This window comes from Rhagoletis pomonella, unplaced genomic scaffold (assembly GCF_013731165.1).
Source record: "Rhagoletis pomonella isolate Grant_MI unplaced genomic scaffold, Rhpom_1.0 Rhpom_scaffold_00010, whole genome shotgun sequence".
In the NCBI taxonomy this organism is placed as follows: Eukaryota; Metazoa; Arthropoda; class Insecta; order Diptera; family Tephritidae; genus Rhagoletis; species Rhagoletis pomonella.
In genome coordinates, this window is record NW_023458564.1 from 2,157,356 (window position 1) to 2,179,392 (window position 22,037).

Below are 22,037 nucleotides of genomic sequence, written 5' to 3' on the forward strand. Positions count from 1 at the left end.
CCAATCCATCGGCGAGGATAAGTTTCGTCTAAATGAGCTCTTACTTCACGCCCGTAGTGAGCAGGGCACCCGTCATTTTGCAGCCATAGTCTTCGCCGCAGGTTTAAGGGTACATCTTCCAAAAGAGTTGGAAGCCGTTCCTGAAGGAACTCTAAATAACTGTGAGAGTTGAGCGTTGGCGGCAGTTCCACAGGTCCCAATATTAGACAATTAAAAATACCGCACCATAAATTTATTTTGTACCGGTACTGCGAACGATCTTCTCTCATTTCGTGAGGATTGTCTATCTGCCAACTGTGAAGGTTATGTAAATTAAAATAACCATCACGTTTGCATGATGATTCATCGCTCCAAATTATTTTATTAAAAAAGTTGGGGTCTGATTCATGCATTCGCAACATTTCACGGCAAAATCTAGCTCTCGACAGGTAATCTCTTTCTTGTAGAGCCTGAACACGTTGAATGTGGTATGGATGAAATCGATGGTCTTGTAAAGCTTTGTGAACTGTAGTTTTTGGTATTCCCGTCCGTCTTTCCATCATTCTCACTGAAGTCGATGGACCTAGTTCCACTTCCTCTAACACAGCTTCAAAATCTACCGTTGCAGGACGTCCTGTTTCGCCGCCACGCCTTCCAGGTATGCGACCTTAAAAAAGTGAAAAATGATAGTTAACAAGCAAGCAAACAAGAAAGGTGTAAAAATCACTTACCTTCATATATTTCTCTATGGGTCCGGGCGAATACTTCACGACCCGGATGTCGACGATTGGGGTTTCGCTCTGCATAGGGTCTTTGAGCAGCTCTGGCATTACAGCAAGCTTCACCGTAAATTAGGTGAATATCCGCATATTCATGCGACATATACTGCGTGACCTCTGTCATAGTATTAATAACACAATGTTCGAAGGGTCCAATTTCACAAAATCCACTTTCACTAATTCCGGTAAGTAACACAAAATAATGTCAGGAGCAGGTAATAATGTACCTTTGTACTATTTAGCGTGTCGTTTGACGGTAACAAGAGCAAATTCAATTTAAATCTATTAAATACATTCTAGCGTGTCTCAGTCCTTTACCCACAACAGCGGCTATAACTTTTTTTTTCTATTCAAAACAGTAAGTGTGGCACCTTTCTGAAATCTTTATGAAATGAGCAATTTTTTTATGTAATGCAAAGTTATCGCTCAGTACATTTTTTTTTTCACCCGAGATAGTCAAAGTTGGGGAAGAACATATCAAAAAGTTAAAAATCCAGAAATAGTCCTAATTTTATGATGGTTCCTTAATATATTTTAACTACATTGCATTTGAGTATGGAGAGGCAACTATCTGGAAGTATTTTACATAAAAAATTTACTAAGTATTACCCGGTTTGTAGTTGCAGTTAAAGAAAACACATGAAAAGGCACGATTTTTTTTTAATTCGAAAAAATGTAAATATTTCAAAAACGGTGACACTTTTACCTGACAATTTTTTGTTTATCAGGGAGCTCACCCCCCCACCTACCTTCCCCTAAAGTTTGGCACGTTACTTATGGGACACCCTGTATGTATCTACTTATATCCCCGAATGGAAAAAAGCTCGCCGATAAGAATGTCACACTTTATTTTTTATTGCACTGCATTTCCTGTAACCATTTTTAGGTTTAATAATACCTACCAATTTGAAAACTACGAATAACTTTCCATTTCTTTTATTCTATAATTTGCTCGCATACAAGTTTTCGAATTAATTGTGCTTTTTTCAAATATAATTTCGAAAACTCAGATATGCAATTAGCTTTAACGGCAAAACCGTTATGTGTACATAATTGGTTAAGAGTATGAAAAGTACTCGAGTGAAAGGTGTTAATTACGTGCGTGTGACACGTACAGACATATGTACGAACAGACATTCCGTGTCATAATTATAAGCGCACCACATATTGGCAAGTTTTAACAATTTATCTTTTTGCTATTTAATTTTAGTTCTTTTTTTAATAAAAATATATTTAGTTTATTCTTTAACAAATAAAAAATCAGTTCAAGTTTTAAACTAAGTATATGTAATACTAAAAAAAAACAACAAACTTTTTTAAAAAATTAAGAGCATTTTAATTGGATTTCTTAGAAAGATTTTGAGTACGTAGTTTTGTAGCCCATTCAAATTGAGTATAATAAAGTGCAATTTGAAGTAGCTAGGACTTACCGTTGATTTTTGCCAAATTTTTTTTTGAAGAAGTTGCTCATTTTCTCCATATAAAAGATTAATTTTGAGAAGTATAGAGTACATTTGAGGATCGAGTTCTTTCGTATCGATACTTTCAAGGAGCAGGTATTTTTCAGAGTACTGAGAAATGACTTGAAATATGTACAGATATACGAAAACTGCGATATTTTAGTAACTACTGAAGATAATTCACTAAAAATTGATATTTACAATAATTTTCAGACGAAAAATAAGAATATTATACATTTTTGGAAAATGGGCATAGCCACGCCCACTTATTGGTTACATGTGTATACCTTGGTATCCGCTGCACCCAGTGTTGCCAGAATATTTTTGTACCCCATCCCCATATCGGGCCGCAGTTATCCCTAACAAATCCCCATTTTTCTTTTAAATCCCCATTTAAATCCCCTTTAGTAAGGAATAAAAAAGCATGTATTCACATTTGTGTTAGTTCATTTTAATCCAGTTTTCATTTAAATACAGTTTCCATTTTAACACAGTTTTCATTTTATTACAGTTTTGAATACTTTTCTCTACACATTTTCACAAATTTATATATGTATATGTACATACGCACATATGTACATATGTACATATATATATATATGCATCAGGTCATTTGGTTATACGTACAACTATGGTCAGAGATTTAGCACCATAATTCAAAGTTACATGTTTTCACAACATATGTTTATTTATATATTTTTAATAATTTTCTTTTAAAATATAATTCAATCTACAACAGAAACAGCATAAATAAAAGTTTAAAATCAGAAAGTAATCAAACTTTTTTAGTATAATAAAGTACAAGTCTCAAGTCTTTCGTGGAGGTTGTTGCGAAAATGGTTTGTTCAGTGAAAGCCAATCAAAGCAGACATATGCGCCGAAATTCCTTTGACGACGTTAGGAAAACCTTACAAACATATCGCGCAAAAAGTATGTACTAACAAAATCTTTATTCGAGAAATTTTTATGGGCAGCCAGAAAACTATATGCTTTAATTTCAATATCAAAGTTTTAAACCAAACAAAAATCCCCATAAAATCCCCACATCCCCAGACGAAAAAATCTATCCCCAAATGGTTTCATAAATCCCCAAAATGGGGTAAAATCCCCACATCTGGCAACTCTGGCTGCACCAATTTCTTCCAAACTTGGCACACTTGGTACAGCATACGAAATGACCGAACAGTTTTAGAATCGGACTATAACCACGCCCACATCCCATATAACGGTAATTTAAGGAAATACAAAATCTTCGATAAATCAGTAAATATCAAAGCTAATTTATTCAAAATTTATGCTTGCAACAATTCTTTACCAAGACATACGCTTATGATAAAATTTTGGAAAATGGGCGTAGCACCGCCCACTTATGATCACATATATGTATATCGGTAACCGTTCTACCAATTTGTACCAAACTCGGCGTGGTTATTGTGCTTTCCACATGAAAACAAAGAGTTGAAAATTATTGAAATCGGACTAAAATTACGGCCGCTTTGCATATAACGGTGAATTTCAGAAATGCTTGAAACTTGAATATTTCGAAATTGAAGGACGCTAATTTACTCAAAATTGATACACCCCGGCTTACCATCTAGCGGTAGGTTTCGGAAAGATGAAAAACATATATTTAATACTTGCGCCGGGTATTTAATGTTCGGCGTTGAACGCTGTTAAGACACCAAAGGTTCTGTGCTCATAAAGGCTCACTCTTTAATATTACACCTAAATACTTTAATTTTGAAGTAATTTGAATGATGACGCCTTTAAGGGCAGGGGGGAGAAGCCTGTCCAACCGTTTCTTTCTAGCAAACAGCACAATACTAGTTTGGTTTTGCTTTGCGGACAGCTAATCTCACCACACGGCAAATGTCAATCACACTCATTGTTTGCGCTTTCCTGCAAACTACTGACAGAGAATGGTATGTAATTAGGCAGGTCACATCAACTGCATAGACCAGGGCGTAGATATTAGAGCCATTAACTTTGGTCAACAGGGAATCAACTACCAAGTACTAGAGCAAGGGTGAAAGCGCACCGCCCTGAGGACAGCTCGAATAAACTCTGCACGTGATGTATTGCCTGAATCCTATCGAACGTATGCGGGAGCATTGAGCGAAGCCTTGGAGCCGAATATAACATATGCGCTATCGAAGGTGGTTTTGTCAAAACCACCCTCAACGTCTATAAAAATGCACAAAGCGAATTATTTATTAGTGATGGCATTTTTTCTTCTAACAACCAGATTTTGAAGAGTACTTACGATTTTTTCCATCTGATAAGTATGTTGATGCAAAGACAGAGGATGTGATGAAATCGCATTTCTACGTATGCGCAACTCAATCAATCTATTTAGGCATTTCAGCATGAAGGACATCGTGATAATGGGCTTGACGCTTTTAGGGCCAGTATAGTCCACCCTACCAACTTTAGGGATAAAGACAAAGCCTACTAGTCTCCATGATTAATCTTAACTTCTTATACTTTTTTAATAAAAATGTTTCCAACAAATGTTTTTAGTAAAAAAATGCTAACTCCTGATTTTATTTTATTTTCATACGAAATTAAGTCTGCTAACTCCATATTTTCATATATTTATTGAAGGTCATTAAATATAGTATACAGAGGCTGAAAAAAGGTGGTTTAAAATTTTGAAAGAGGTGCGTAGTTATAACTTAATTATGGTTTTTAGCTTTAAGGCCAGTATGTAGCTGTCAAGAAAACGGTCAGGCCTGTTGCCTCAATCTGTTGCAATTATGGGTCGACTTGTGCTCTTTTTTTCACAAAAAAACTTTAGAAAACCGCAGTGGAAAGCGTAGCAAATTTCTTAAGAACTGCGTGCTGTCTTAAGCCATTTAGCCATTTCTTGTACGTCATTTTATATGGAGTTTTTGCATTCCTTCATAGGCCTTTACTGTAAAATTTTACCAGAAGTTAGCAGCTTTTACCGCGGTGGCGACGATATGTGCGGATAGAAATCTTCACATGTAATTTTGCAAGGCCACGAAAAAAATCTACTTTCTCCTCAAAGAGCAAGTAAACGCTGCAAAAAAATTACACGTTGCCATGCAACGCTGTTAGAAGCCAATTTATCTAGTTTTAGTTGATTGCTTTACCGAACTTTAACATCTCAATTTTATATGTGGTATGTGTGTTTAACATCTCAGATCGGCACTGTAGCAACCCTGCAGCAAATCAAACTGGTTCAGAACTTGCGCTGAGCTAGCCTGAAAAGGGACGGTACTGGTTCTTCATCTATCCCAACTCAATGCGTTCAACTGTCTTTTTTAACATGGCGATGTCCTACGAAGTGACAATTGTCGCCCTCTGCAGAACTTTTGAACTCGTTCTGAGCTGACTCTGGCTTAGATGGTTCTGAGACAGTTCATATAACAACAGTTCCTAGATAGTTCAAAAAAGGTCACCTCTAGACTAGAAAAAATTAGGTTAGTTCTGAGCTGGTTCTAAGAAGTATAGTATAGGGATTGCCTTTAAATAAGCACGCATACAATTTTGTAAATAAAAAGTACTTCATTTTATGTTTAAAGGGCTATTTGATTTGCACTAATTTACTTTTTTAAGAAAACTGTGCTTAAAAATTTGGATCATAAAGTGTCAATTATTCCTTCATTTTCTAAAACCGTTATTCTTAAAAATAATTTATATTTGTTACGTATAATGGGTATTTCTGGGATACTTATAATTTAAAATATAAAAAATGCTTATTTGTGATAACTCAGCGTTAAATTGTATTAAATATATTGAAATATAATACATACACTCCCCGGCATCTAATAAGAACATATAGAATTTTAAATATTCACAATGGTTTTCATGCTAAATATCTTTCGTAAATTTTTTTATATAAGAATGGCTCATAAATATTATAACATAAACATATCAATTCACATTTAAAATTTTGTTGGAAATTTAGTAGAATTCTAGAAACTGTTATAAAAACTTCAATATTTCAATTCAGAGTTTACAAGTATGCAGTTCTATAGCCCATTAAATTTTCGTATAATTAATCGCGCTGATTTTATATAACTCTTTTTACGCACGCTCTTGAAGGTATTCTCCTATTTAAATATTTTCGTTTAAGATGCAAGATTACATTTTACTACATTAAAACTTGATGGGCTACAAAACAGAATACTCGAAATATTTATAATAAAAAATTTCTGATTAAAAAGTTTAAAATTTGAAGACAGTTTTTAGAGTTCTATCAAATTTGCAGCACAGTTAGGAATTTGAATTGAAATGGTTTATGAAGTATGACACATAGTACTTAAATAAAACCTTAACGAAAAATATTTAAAATGAAAAACCTTCGAAATTAAAAAAAAAATTCACTGCGTAACTACACATTTCGGGTGCTCAGATATATCGTATCGTTCATAACAATACCACCCCCATTTGTAACACGGTTTTTATCATTTTGTTTTAAGCACGATAATTTGTTTTATAAAATAATAACAAACAAATTTTAACCCTAAATATGTTGTGAATAATTTAAAAAAAAGAAATGGTGTACGCGGACCTTTGCTGTTGAGTGTAGCTTAATTAAATTTTATATTTTGCATTTAATTTTATACGTACGTAGATATGTATAAAAATGACATTAATGTTACCAATAACGACTTTTTTGGAAATATTTTAGCAGTTGCTCCATAAACTATGTAACGAATTACATATAGAATAAACGAAAACATTTTGTTATTAGTTAGAAAAAATATAGTATATTACATTTGTGCATCTTTTGTCAGCTTTCACATGACCAGGATGAGTAATATTGATGACAGCGCAACTAGCAACATATGAGTTTCAACCGTCCAGCTCTGCATCCCTTTTGCAGTAGTTCAGAGACAGTTCTAAAATTTGTAGGGCGAAACTAGCGCTTTGTCAGACTGTCCCTAAATTTTGCTGCAGGGAAGTAATCTCCTACAAGTATTGGTATTCATACATACATATAGGTTCATATACATATGCACATATATGTATGTATCTGTTGTTGTATGCAAATAGACATATGGATTGGTGTTGCAGCGGTGGTGTTCAAGCGTTTTAATATGGATATATGTATAACTATTTGCAGTCTCCTTCAAGACGTTCAACGTCATCGGTTGTAAACGTATTTTTTTTTCTTTTACTTTCAAAACCACGCTTTGGCTAACCATAGTCTAGAAATATAACATATGTATATTTATATTTAAGTAAATATTAAGTAGATACCCATCTAGCACAATTGCCAGACATTTTCTGATATCAGACATGTCACACAAATATCTGAGTAGAAAGTGGATTATTGAGACAAGTCTTTCAGATTTCGTACAGATTTCTGCGCGAAGTGTTTAGGGAGTTTAGGCAGATATGTCTGACTACGTATATTTCTCATGATTATATGGTCAGACCTCTGTTAGATATCCGTCAGATATCGGCCAGAAATCATAAATATTTCGGACTTTTTTTGCGGACGATTCTGAAGGATATCTAACAGATGTCTGGCAACTTTGCTAGCTGGGTATGTACATTATATATGTATATACATATGTGCACTTGGGGTGGTCCAAAAAAGTAAAGTCGGAATTTTAATGCCGCCACCCCTTAGGATTATGCTATACCGTAAAAAATAACCCTTTTTATACCTTTCATGAGCATGAAATGGTATTATAACTTTGGTCCGATGTTTGTAAGTACCAGAACAAAAAGAGATAGACCCATCAAAATGTATACTTATATGATCAGAACGTCGAGCTGAGTTGATTTATCCATGTCCGTCTGTCCGTCTGTCCGTCTGTCCGTCTGTCCGTCTGTCCGTCTGTCTGTCTGTTTGTATGCAATCTAGTCTCTCAGTTTTCGAGATATCCGGATCAAATTTGGTAGGTGGGTGTATTTTTATAATGTATTAATCATTTGTCGGAACCGGAAGAATCGGACCACTATAACATATAGCTCCCATACAACTGATTGTTCAGATATGAGATTTTTCGTTATAACTTTTCCATTTACGCAGCTACGAACATGAAATTTCGCAGCACTTGCACCCATTATCAACAGAATGCTTACAGTGAAAATTACAAAGATCGGGTCACTATAACCTATAGCTCCCATACAACTGATTGTTCAGATATGGGATTTTTCGTTGTAACTTCTCCATTTATGCAGCTACGAACATGAAATTTTGCAGTACTTGCACCCATTATCAACAGAATACTTACAGTGAAAATTACAAAGATCGGGTCACTATAACCTATAGACCCCATACAACTGATTGTTCAGATATAAAATTTTTCGTTATAACTCCTCCATTTATATCGCTAGGAACATGAAATTCCGCACTGTTTTCAATAGTTATCAACAGAAAACTTACAGTGAAAATTAAAAAGATCGGGTAACTATAACCTATAGCTCCCATACAACTGATTGTTCAGATATGAGATTTTTCGTTATAATTCATCCATTTATGTAGCTAGGACCATGAAATTTCGCGCTGTTTTCAGTCATTATCAACAGAAGACTTACAGTGAAAATAACAAAGGTCGGGTCACTATAACCTGCAGACCCCATACAACTGATTGTTCAGATATGAGGTCTTTTATCATAACTCCTCCATTTATGCAGCTAGGAACATGAAATTTCGCACCACTTTCACTCATTATTTACAGAATACTTACAGTGAAAATAACAAGGATCGGATGACTACAACATATATCTTCCATACATCTGATTGTTCAGATATGGGATTTTACGGTAAAACTCCTTTATTTGAATAGCTAAAACCGATAAATTTCGTAAGATATTTTATAAATAATAATACAAAGTCTACTGAGAAAATCATCAAAATCTATGCTGTATAAGCTTTATCTCCTATAGCACTGATTGTTCAGATACCAGTTTTTGCCATATATCTCCTTTATGTAGGAAACTAAACCCAATAAATTGTGTTACCGGTTTACATACCGATCACATAGCAGTGAAAATCACTTAGATTGGTGCCATATAAAGTATATCTTCTATACCTCTGATTGTTTAGATGCGTATGTAACTCCTCTATCGATGTATGCAGATGTATTCAAAAGCAGTAATCTGTCAAAGTAAAATTTGCAGATGTTCATGAAAGGTATGAAGCCTTCGGCATAGCCGAAGACAGCGCTGCTCTTACTTGTTTATTTTGAAATAAAAAATATTTAGAGGTCGCCCAAAGCGCTCAAAGTATTCCATGTATTTTATATGGGGAAAACAACTTTTCGTAGAAATGGTATAGAATTTTTGAAAATCTTTACTTTTTGATCGGAAAACTCTGGTTCTCTTCAAATGACTTCCAATAATAAAATCCAATTGCTTCTTTAACCATACCATACTAAAGATTTTTATTGGTCCCCCTTTGCATTTTCTGGGGGTTTTGGCAGATCTGTAAAATATACATAGTTACCATCAAAACTAAACAATTAAGTATTATTATTGGGAATCTCCTCCACCATTTCTACGAAAAGTTGTTTTTCCCGTATACAAGGAAACGTTTGAATACTCTTAAAGATTATTTGATTTTGATATTTTTTCGGAATAGAACAATCCAAGGGGTGGCGGCATTGAAATTCTGACCTTAATTTTCTTTTTTGACCACCCTAATGTAAATACATCGCGAAACATGTATATGTATGTCAATGTATGTATATTAGGATGCATTATTCTTCATACAAAAAAATTTGGTACAGTTTTTACATCGGAAATATGAAATGTATTATATTTTAAGAATAACGCCAAAATATTTCCGAAAAATATTGAGATTTACGTAATGTGGACCCATTTGAAAATGTCTCCGAAAATCGAGTTTTTTATAAATAAGTTTAGTTTTTTTATATAATTTTTCTAAAATATTACCTCAGATCATAGAAGAGCTTAAGCTTAAAAGATCAGTATACCACTTTTTTTAATTTTGTCAACGCAATCAAAATAACGAGATTTTTGGAGGTATTTTGAAAACGGTCCAGCTCACGTAAATCTTAATATTTTTCAGAACTATTTTGGAGGTGGTCTTAAATTATAATGATTTTTATGATTTCGGAGGAAACACTGCTTCTTTTTTTTGGTGATACACCCTAATGTATATACACACTTATCCTTAAACAAAAAATTCGTATCGATATTTTTAAATTTTCCACATCATTAACTTGGCTCACTTGAGTGAACTTTTCATCTTTCACGCTGATGTGCATACACACATCTGCAAATACACTAAAATATATACATATGTGTATAGTTAAAGGAGCGCGAATACAAGCTGCATACATACACATGAATAAAGTCATCTTGGAAAAAATGAGGCTGTTGCATTGGGTGCCGAGCTAAGTAAGTAATTAGGTACATGGTTTTGAGATGTCAAACCATCTTCTACGAAAATTTTGAAAAATCGCTCTGTATAATTTTAGCCATCTTAACGCATTGGCTCTGAAAGATTGCTAGAAATATTGTTAACGAAAAACAAGATAAGTGAACAAAGTAATATTGAATACCGTTCCAGGATTTTTTTTTATTTATTTCATTATATCTACATGCCAAAATGCGTCTAGTGTACCAGGTAAAAACTCTATATTAGCGACTTCAATCAAACTCTACTGCAATTTGTTAAAGGGTTTTTTCTATCGCGGTTTTTTTGTTGAGTAATAAGGGTCTAAAGATGCAAATTTTTTATTTTTCTTTTAGTCACAAATTAAGATTAAGAATCCAAAATTGCTAACCTACTAGAACTTTTTTTGTGATTTTTGGTGGAAACTTTAATTTTTGCAAAAAATTTCCTTTAAAAAATTCCATTGCATTTTTTAGACCAAGTAAAGTAAAAATACGTACCAAGGGTACACAAAATAATTTATGATTTCATTAGTAGTTGAAACTGAATGGAAACTTTTTGTATGTATTTACACTTATGTGCTCAAAACTTCTACATTTATTACTCACCTTAGAGAAGCAGGGTCTCATTTATTCTAACAACACTATAGGTATGCTAAAATGACACAGAAAAAACGCTGAGACACGGAAACTTAATTTTAGGTCATATCACGTCATTTTGTAAAGATATTTTCATTTTAAGCTTGCATTGCAAATGGAAAAAAATTCAAATTTCAAGCTTAGTATCCAGTGCATAAAAAAAATGCTGAAGAAATGGCGAAACAATTTTTATGTGTCACATTTCCTTGAGGCAACCCACTTCGATTGATATCCATCCTTTAAAAATTCAATTAACTTATTAAATAATTTGAATGCAGCTTATAGAACATGTGGCAACCCTCCTAAATATATTTCAGAAATAAAGCCTTTTCAACATCAATACGATTCGACACCGATATTTTAATAATTCATTTGACTTTGTAAATAATTTGAATATTTGAATAGGTGACAACCCTCGTAAAACATCAAAAAAAAAAATATTTATAGTGTTAAAGCTAAAGATCTTTTAACAAAGTTTAAAACACTTATTTGAATTAGGCAATTTCCCTAAATTAAGTTGAGTTGGATATTTTAAACAGGTGGCAACACTTCTAAATATATTTCAGAAATAAGGCATTTTCAAAATTATTCCGATGACACCCATCTTTTAATAATTCATCGAACTTCTTAAATAATTTTAACGTCACTTTGCAAGTACGTGGCAACCCTTTTCAAACATTTTAAATGTTCAAATTCAAGCTTTTTTTAACACCCTTTCGCTTCATATTTCAAATAACTTGCTTACAAGTTAGTTGAATTCGACTTTTTAAACAGGTGGCACCCCTCTTAAAAAGTAGAGTGGCGCTTAGATATTCTTAAATATTCTTCGTCTAACATTGCGATACATATTTTAATTAACTTATAAATTAAGTTGATTTTCATTTTTAAACATGTGGCAACCCCGCTAAATATTGTTTAGAAGTAAAGATTTTTCAAACCCATTCCATTGATACCCATATTTTAATACATCATTTAACTTATTTAATAATTTGAAATACATTTTTAGACATTTGGCAACACCTCAAAATATTCTTAATGCTTAAACTAAAGCCTTCTTAACACTCTTTCTCATGACATCCATATTTTGACCTTTCATATAACTTTTGGATAAGTTAACTAAATTCGACATTTCAAGAAGGTGGCAACCCACTTCAAAATATTTTAAAACTGCTACTTTCTGTGCCACCTTTCGTTTGGCACCCATATGTTGGAATTTTTTTCCCCCTATTTAATTTCCTTCAGAAAGCAGAAGCATGGACAATTATAATATCCGATGAGGCGGCTCTTGGAGTATTCGAGAGAAAGATTTTGCGGAAGATTTACCGGCCTTTACGCGCTGGCGACGGTGAGTACCGCAGACGATGGAACGATGAGCTGTATGAGCTTTACAACGATATCGACATAGGGCAGCGAATTAAAATACAGTGGCTCCGCTGGCTTGGCCATGTCGTTCGAATAGACACCGACGCTCCAGCTCGGAAAGTATTCAACTCGGAACCCGCTGGTGGTAGCAGAGGAAGAGGAAGGCCCCCACTGAGGTGGAAAGACCAGGTGGAGAAGGACTTGGCTTCACTTGGAGTTTCCAATTGGCGTCAGTTGGCACAGACGAGAAATGACTAGCGTGATATGTTGAACGCGGCCAAAATCGCTTAGGCGGTTACAGCGCCACATAATAATAAGAAGAAAATTTAATTTCCTTAATTCAAATTTAATTTGAATTTTCGAACAGGTAGCAACCCATCTAAAGTTTAGTTGAGAAAGAAAGATTTTCAAAACCATATTCATTGATACCCATTTTGTAATATGTTATTTTTTTTAGATAATTTGAATATAATTTTTTTAAAAGGTGGAATTTTTTTCAAAAAAGTTAAACCTTATTGCATATCTGCAGCCCAAGCCTTCAATTTGATACCTCATTTATATTAAAACATTATTTTTATACCCGAGCGCACTTGTGCACAAGGGTATTATAACTTTATTCACATAACGGTTGTTTGTAACAGGGAAAATGAATCGAGATAGATATAGACAAATGCATACATAAATGATCAGGATGCAAAAAAAAATCGATTAAGCGGTGACTGTCTGTCCGTCCGTCCGTCCGTGTTTGCACACGATAACTCGAGTAAAAATTAAGATGTCTTAACGAAACTTCGTGAGTATACTTCTTTTTGGGGACGGATGATATTGAAAATGGGCAAAATCGGACAATAACCACGCCAACCTTCCATATAACGGTAATTTTCAGAAATACGAAAACTGCGATATTTTAGTAACTACTGAAGATTATTCACTCAAAATTGATATTTACAATACTTTTTAGACGAAAAATAAGAACATTATAAATATTTGAAAAATGGGCGTAGCCACGCCCACTTATGGTTACATGTGTATATCTCGGCAACCGCTGCACCGATTTCTTCCAAACTTCGCACAGTTGTTGACCTTGGTACAGCATACCAATTTTTTAAAATCGGACATTAACCACTCACATCCCATATAACGGTAATTTAGAGAAATACGAAATCTTCGATAAATCAGTAAATATTAAAGCTAATTTTTTCAAAATTGACGCATGCAACAATTCTTTACCAAGAAGTACGTTTATGATAAAATTTTGGAAAATGGGCGTGGCACCGCCCACTTATGATCACATGTATGTATCTCGGTAACCGTCCTAGCAATTTGTACCAAACTCGGCATGGTTATTGTCCTTCCCACATAAAAGCAAAACGTTCAAAATTATTGAAATCAGACTACAATTACGGCTTTTTATATAACGGTAAATTTTAGAAATGCTTGAAACTTCAATATTTATTTGGAAATTTAAGGACGCTAATTTACTCAAAATTGATACACCCCGGCTTACTATCTAGCGGTAGGTTTCGGAAAGGTGATATATTTAATATATGCGCCGGGTATTTAATGTTCGGCTCCACCCGAACTTAGACTTTCTTACTTGTTTGAGTTTTATTTTTTACAATTTAAGTTTTATTTTTTGCTCGGAAAATAAAAGTTAATTTTTGCCTATGCGTATGCGCATGCGTTAATAGGCAGGGGGCGGCCGCATTGAACTTTTAACGCCACTGTAGAGGGGGTAATCAAAATACAGAGCAAGATACAAGGGCTGAAACAAAGACAAGGGCAACGACGAAATCACAGACACTTACAACTATATTGAAGGATCAAGCCAATGATAAAGATGAAGAACAGGACAAAGTTGAAGATAAATAAAAAGGCAAGGATAAAGTTAATCATAAGTAAAGATGAAGACGGAGATGAAGATGAGATATTGCGATACAAATCTAAATGTCAATTTACACCCATAATTTAATAATTCATTTGACTTATTAAATAATTGGAGTTTAACTTTTTACACAAGTGGAAACCCTCTTTAATTTTATAAATACTTAAACTAAATATTTCAACATTTCATATAATCTAATTTAATTTGACTTTTCAAACAGATAGCAATCTTGTTAAAATTATTTTTAATTCAAAAACTTATTAAATATTTAAATTATCTAATACTCTTAAATAAAGTTTAATTTAATTATATAATCAGGTGGCAACCCTCATACACGCACTTTGGAAATAAAGTTTCTTCAAAGCAATTTTGATTTATATTCATGTTGAATTAATTTATTTTTACCTATTGCTTCTATTGCATCTAACTTTGTAACAAGGTGGCAACCCTCTGCAAGATATTTTCAAACCACAACCTCTTTCTTCGGACATCCATATCGGTATATACGTTTAAATTTGTCTGCCTTTATTTAAGTGGAACTTACTTTTTGACTCAGGTGGCAACCCACCTACATATAATTAAGAAATAAAGCCTTTTCAAAACCAATTCGATAGATACTCAATAATTGATTTAACTTAAAAAAAATGTGAATTTAATTTTTTCAGGTGGCATCTCTTTTTGAAAAAATAATAAGTTATTGCACATCGACAGGACAAGCCCTTTATTATGACACCACATTTTGTAAAATCGAACGAACTGTACAGATCTGAAATGACGAAAGAGGTTTCGCGGATTATGCATTCATATGTACATACATCCATAGATTACTTAAAAATAGAAACAGATCGACATTAACTGCAATCAACATATGTACGTATGTATGTATGTATGTAATTACATATGTATGTATGTATTTACATTATGTATATACGCTGCGATTAGGTTATAAATATTGCGCCATCTGTTCATCAAAAGCCGAAATATGTACTTACGCACACATACATACTTGTTGTCTCCTTCCCTCACTTCCAACGCATGCACACGTTTGCAAAACGATGACGAAGTGATTTTGTATGGGAAATCATTTATGCCCATATATTTGAATCAAATAAACATACTTAGAACATATCAACCAATACATCCCATATACAAACGAAAGGAAAACTCTTGAGTTTTTGATTGAGGAAAACAAAAACAAAATCATTCGACCGGTTTTCGAGCATTTTAGTAATACAAAAATTTGCAAGTTTTTCAACAATTTTTTGCCTTAAAATGTTCAATATTTGTTAAATTTTTATAAAATCTGCACACGATAATATTTCTATTGCTCCAATGAATCTATATTCCGAAAATAAAAGTTATACCTGCAAATCATATGCTGCTGGAGTACTTTAAAGGCTCAAAATTGACTCCAAAATAAGGCAATATTTACCGTTATTTACTTAGATGAACTTCTTTGAAATCGCTTCATTAGTTCTCGTGCAATAAGCATTTTCGTAAAGCTCTAAAAATTACAACTACAACATTCCAGCATAGCCTCCATATAGAAACGTAAGACGTACGCCAAAACTAATGATAATTAATTTATCTTTCAGCCGATGTACATAATTTATATGCTTTTTTATATTTTTAAACCAAAAGCACTAAAAACGAACAAATGTTATTTTTTCATGAAATAATCTTTTTTGAAAAAAAACTGTAGAATTATTGGCAAAAAAATTTATATCATTAAGAAAGTACAATTTGTTATCATTAATTCGATACACATTTTTATCATGATCTACTCTGGGTTTCAAGAAATTACTGATAATAAAAAATAGAAATAAACAAAGAAAATAAATTTCTTATATCTTCTCTATTTTTACCTCCGTCGGCACTTTTGGCTATTTTGTAGCTAAACGGTCGCCATTCTTCACTTGTTCCAGAAAATTAGGCGAACGAAGGCGATGACAACGAATATTTAGTATGACGAATTTTTGGTTTTACTACTAATATAACTAGAAACTGTAGAGTGAGCAACATTCTGCACAAGTAAAGGGGCCGATTTTTTGTGTGGGAGCGAGAAGACTGCTTTATAACAAAACCTTTCCAGCCAGCAAAGAAACGTAAATTTTGCCGACAGTGCAGTTTAGTTTAATTTTCCGTTCCCGAAAACCAATAGAAAAACCTTCTACAGTTATCATCAATTTTCGTATCTGGAAAACGTACGAAAAAGATGATGTCATTTGAAAGCAATAATTGTATTTTATTTGCTCAAGCTAAACATTTGAAAGCATGCATGCATATTTGGCAGTTCCTGAACATGCAGAGGAGTGTGCCGCTGTTTGTTAGCTTCCTGAAGGTACAGGGTTCGAATTCCGTCTGGCGCTTCCTAATTTTCTTTTATTTATTTTGAACCATGAAAAAGTATATGTGAAGTGCAGAAGGGAAGTGTATTTAACGAAAAATTCAATCAGACAAATTTCAGAAAAAACCGCCGAAAGCGTATCCGTTTCACAAACAATTTTCGGTAGTTTTCTGTACGTACGTTTCTGCCGCACACTTTAATGGGAAAACGGATCGTCAAAGTATCCGAAAATGGAATCAGTAAGCGGACAAAAATCCGCACTTCATCCACTTTTTTGTCATTTTTTGGATCCATTTTCGAATTTTTTGCTGGCTGTGTATTAAATCATGGCTTCGGCATCGGACTCTTCAGTCGATTCGGGGCCGACTATTGGTTTATATGTGTGCACTGTTTTTCAGCTGAATTCCTCTTTTCTTGTCCAAATTTTCTTGTTTTCGGATTCCCCTGTATTAGTAGTGTTTCTTTCTGATATTTTGTCTTTATAATTGTTTTTTGTTTTTTAAATTTACGCCTATGGTGAAATTATACCAGATGAAGTAAAAGGTTTGATGCTATGTATCTTTATTAAAAATATTGCTTTTAAATGTTAAGAAAATAAAGCGAGAAAACTTCGACTGTTTATAGTTTCACCATGATTAACTCCGCAAAAACACAAATGAGCTCCTAATTTAACTGACTTCAAAAAAGGAGGAGGTCATCAATTCGTCCGAATATTTTTCATCTTTATTTTTTATGTACATATGTTACCAGAAAACATTGGACCACGTGAACCGTTTTCGATAATTTCTTTTATCGGAAAGACGATTTTAAAAAAGTGCGAGCATGCGTTTTTGTTGGAGAATTAGCTGCATTTTATCGAAAAAATATTGGAAATTTAATAAAAGAACAATAGGTAAACTGAGTATTTATAAAGCTTTTAGTTAAGAAAGCGAGCTTTACAACATACTTAAGCTTTCAAGTTCGTGAATTTGCATCACTGAATTTTTGTGCTTTTAATGGGCATATAAACTGGTACTTTTTTGCTGTTCCCAGTAAAAGTTTATTTCTCATTTTTGGCACGTGTACGTACATGCGTACATATTTTCCAAAATGCGCTGCTTTTTCCCATAATTCCCAATAATTAGTTTTATTTGTAGACTCTCTGCCTCAAACGAATGAGACGATTCTCTTAAAAATCAGCAGTTTGCATAAAAGTAATAAAGAATTTTTCAGGAAGTAAATTGTTTAAAAATGCCTGTATTTAAACGGCTTCCAATTATAAGCATTAAGCTTTTTCCAAATCATAATTGTTTGAACAATCAATCTTGTATTAAATCAGTTAGTTACTTTTACCATATATCGAAGGTCCCCTGCAATAACGACACAACTTAAAATTTCATGTATTTAAAATGTATAGCTCACTAAATTATTAATAATCAAATTTTTCAGTGAAACATGTCACATGTTTACTTTTTACCAATCTGACTTTTAGGCTCCACTGCTTTTCATTTGGAGAATTTCGGCGACGAAAATTTTTCGTAGCGTTTGTCAGATACCATCGATATGCTAAGCAAAGCTACAAAGCAGGATGTTCGAGATTTGGTTTTATAATCGAAATACGCTCGAGATCATTTACTGAAGATAATATGTAGTGTATTGTGTAATTTACCAGGAACATACTTGCAAATTTTGTTTGGTACTTTCCAGAAAGTCATGGAATAATTTTCCATCAGTATGTTTATAACAGAAAGGCATTTGTAAAAATCTTGTCTAGAGATTAACGAACCGGGATCTCTACCAGTTTTTTAAAAAGGTGCTTGAAAAGCTCTTTATGAAACGGTTCATATACCAAGCTAAACAACGCCGACACTGGTCATCAAAACAGCTTTATTTTGAAGAGTAAATATCAAGCGCCACTGTCCTTCCTCTTCCCATGTTAAAACATTGAATCAGGTCAATTTATTTGCATTTCTCTGGATATTATTTGTAGCAGCGCTCGACACCGTTCACTGACCCTCACTTCAGAACCAATTAGATTGATTTCAAGCGCCATTAAGGCCTAAGATGATCTGGTTGTCTCAGAGGCAGAGGAGGTTTTTTTGCCTCTGAGCTATATCAGGGGCGGCATCTCTCAGCGCTGGATAAAGATGGCTAGTAGTAGGTGGAACTACCTAAAATCTTGTAGGGTCTGCGGGAGTCTGTAGCCCACCTACTGCGCAAAACGCACTGCTTTTCTTATCAAACTAAATAGGAAGGATCTATCTCGACTAACTGCCGGTTTACACAGGGCATTGGGCCTTGGGAATCTATGCTGCAAGACTAGGACTGGAACATAATACAAGAAGTAGTTGTAATTCACCAGATGCAAAAGAAACGGTAGGCCAACTGCTCTGCGATTGCCCAGTGCTATGTAGGACTAGAATCAGGCAAACCCTACTTCTGCGGTTTAACAGACATTCATAAGTGATATTAACCCACTGCAACTTCTTAAGCTCTTGAACTCCACATGCTGAATTTGAGAAAAGCAACCGACTTCTGCTGGCTACCTGTTAAATTCGCGGTTCAACCAACCAACATGGATTGCTGACGAAAGCAAAGGCGCCCAAAAAGACAAAGGCAGGCCCAAATGGGGAAGGTGTGGCTACACTTGGTTTAATTGTAATACATTTTATCAGTTTGCCCAGACTGAAAATTGGCTTCAGAGCCCATATAAGATCAAAGGAAAGACTAATCTAAAAGTTGCAATTAAATAAATTGCATTACTACTAATCTTTCTCTCCTTTTATCGTCTAGAAATTAAACATAAGTCACCACTTTTGTGATTTTTTAGTACGTAAGTATACATTAGGGTTGTCCATAAAATCAAATGAACAATTTTTTCAGTCTCACCCCGTTAATCGGTAATACCATGGTGAACGATATCACATATAAATGTTGGTCTAATACCCAAAATCGATAGTATCATAGTCGAAAATATCAACTATAAATTTTGGTCCCGATTGGAGTCGGTTAAGGCGCGTCGCATAGGGGTCAAAGTTCAGATTTCCCTACGAAGACGTCTTAACGGTCTCCAATCGGGACCAAAATTCGTATGTGATATCTTTGACTATAGTAGCATTGACGTAGGGGTTGAAGCTTAAGAAATATGATGTAAAAATTAGCTTCCTACATTCAAGAACCACCCTACTATACATATATGTATATTTATGCTTGCACATTGCCACATGTTCACATAAAGAATGGTAAAATTAAATAATTTTTCAAAAAATAAATAAAAAATTAAATGTGTATAAGTAAGATTTCTATTTAAGCAATACACTATGCGCATAAATAAATACAGTCACTTATATTTTAACGTACATTTACATAAATTCGATTAGAATAATTAGCTTAACTTATAAGTATTAAGGAACTTTGTTGAACTTCACTAAACTTTCGTATAATGACAAATACATTGTTTCAGGTAAGAAAAACAGCGCCAATGTGCCCATGACCATGCCCAGCGCCCCTAGGGCGAAGTAAAATCGGGGCTCCGCAAAATCGGCATAGAATAGTGTCAAGACCAAAGCCACTTGCAAAGCTTGCTCGCACACTACCAGCAGCGCCAAACACTTAGCTTTCGCCGAAGTTGTAAATGCCTCTGCCATATAAACACTGGAAGCCAACGCAACACCAGCGCATGCAAAAATCTGATAGCAGAACATCAAATAGACGACCAACTCAAATGTCAGATGCGGCAGTATAATTGTCGAAATTTCCGCGTAGATGTAGTGCAGCACGCCCCCCATGAGAAAGGCGCAGTTCCCGGAGAATAACAGTGAAATTACCATGATCTTTCGTCGTCCATATTTGTCCACGGACAAAGCGCCCACTATGCTACCAAGCACACCACAAAGTGCCAGCAGATAAACACAATTCATGGTACATTTCAAGCCAGTCATGCTGGCCGTGATGAAGGTGCGATTGACTGGCAACGACAGCGTAATCGCACCGTAGCAACGCAGCAGCAGCACTTTTAATAACGGCAGGGTGTTGCTCTTGCGCATTGCCATCCATATTGTTTGGCCGGCATCATATTCCAGCAGCTGCTTACATTCCTCGCACGTTTGTGTTACCTCAATGCTGGGGTAGGGCGCGCCTTGCAAACGCTTCATCACATATGTGGCGGCCAAATTACGTTGCTGCATCTTCAGCAGCACGGGCGATTCGAAGCGATAGAGAATGTTGAAGATGAGCGCAGACAATGCAATCACGATCACTAAGAAGCCATGTAATTGATTAACGTGCAACGCATAACCGCTGATTGGTTCCGTTAAGAACCACAAGCGCGTACAGAGTAGTTGTAGACAGATGCCCAGCCAAAGGAAAATGCGTTCACTGGCAACCAATAAACCACGAATGTCTTTGTGTGCTACCTCACCGGCTGTCACAAGGCCTTGTATTTGATTGATGCCGTACGCACAACCTTCCATCAGGCAACTGCACAGCAGCGAGGCGAACCAAGTGGGAGCGCTGACAAAGAGAACGCCGCCGAGCAGAAGAAGCGCGCCACTTATGCACTGAAATATGAAAGTGAAAAGAAATACAAAAAATATTATCAGTAGGTACATATATGTACATATTACGCTTATGAAAAGTCGATAAGACCAGAAAATATAATTGGATCATAAAATATATAAATTGCTTTGAATACTCGTACAAGTGCGAAAGTGTTAAATTTCAAGTGGCATTTTATCGAGTGCGAATAATTGTGCAAACATATAAATAGCCACATTGATGTGTTTACGACTCTGTGATACAAAAAAAAAAATTATCTTGATATAGCATATGTACATTAGGGTGCATATCCAAAGAAAATTTCCGCTTTTTCCCCACTACCTCCACTAAAATATTTCAGAAAAATATTAAGATCTACTACGTGAGCTACTCTAATTTGAAAAAGCCTCCAAAAAAGCTTATTACGTATTTTGATTGTGCTGAAAAAATTTCTTAAACTCTTCTATCATCTGAGGTTATCTTTAGACAAAATATCTTTAAAATATAATATATTTTATATTTTCGATGGAAAGGCATTGCCGATTTTTTTAAGTGAAACTTCTTTAGCGGCTTGGTTGGTTGGGAGTAAATTGGCAAATTCAACGGAAATTGCACACGGAAATGGTGCAACGGAAATGATGCAACGGAAATGGTGCAAAGGAAATGGTTGGGGCTGAAACAAGTGCTTCTTGTATGTATGCATATGGTATTAAATTAAAAAAAAA

The 22,037-nt window shown here is 34.5% G+C and overlaps 1 protein-coding gene across 1 annotated transcript in view; it reads right to left on the minus strand.

The window, feature by feature from the left end:
- Positions 1-20,112: 20,112 nt before the first annotated feature.
- LOC118746394 (probable inositol transporter 3) overlaps positions 20,113-22,037 on the minus strand; it is a 12,464-nt gene continuing 10,539 nt past the window's right edge. The window contains exon 3 of the mRNA XM_036480253.1: positions 20,113-21,335. Coding sequence (XP_036336146.1) covers positions 20,181-21,335 — 1,155 coding nt within the window. The 3' untranslated portion in view covers positions 20,113-20,180. The remainder of the gene's footprint in view (positions 21,336-22,037) is intronic.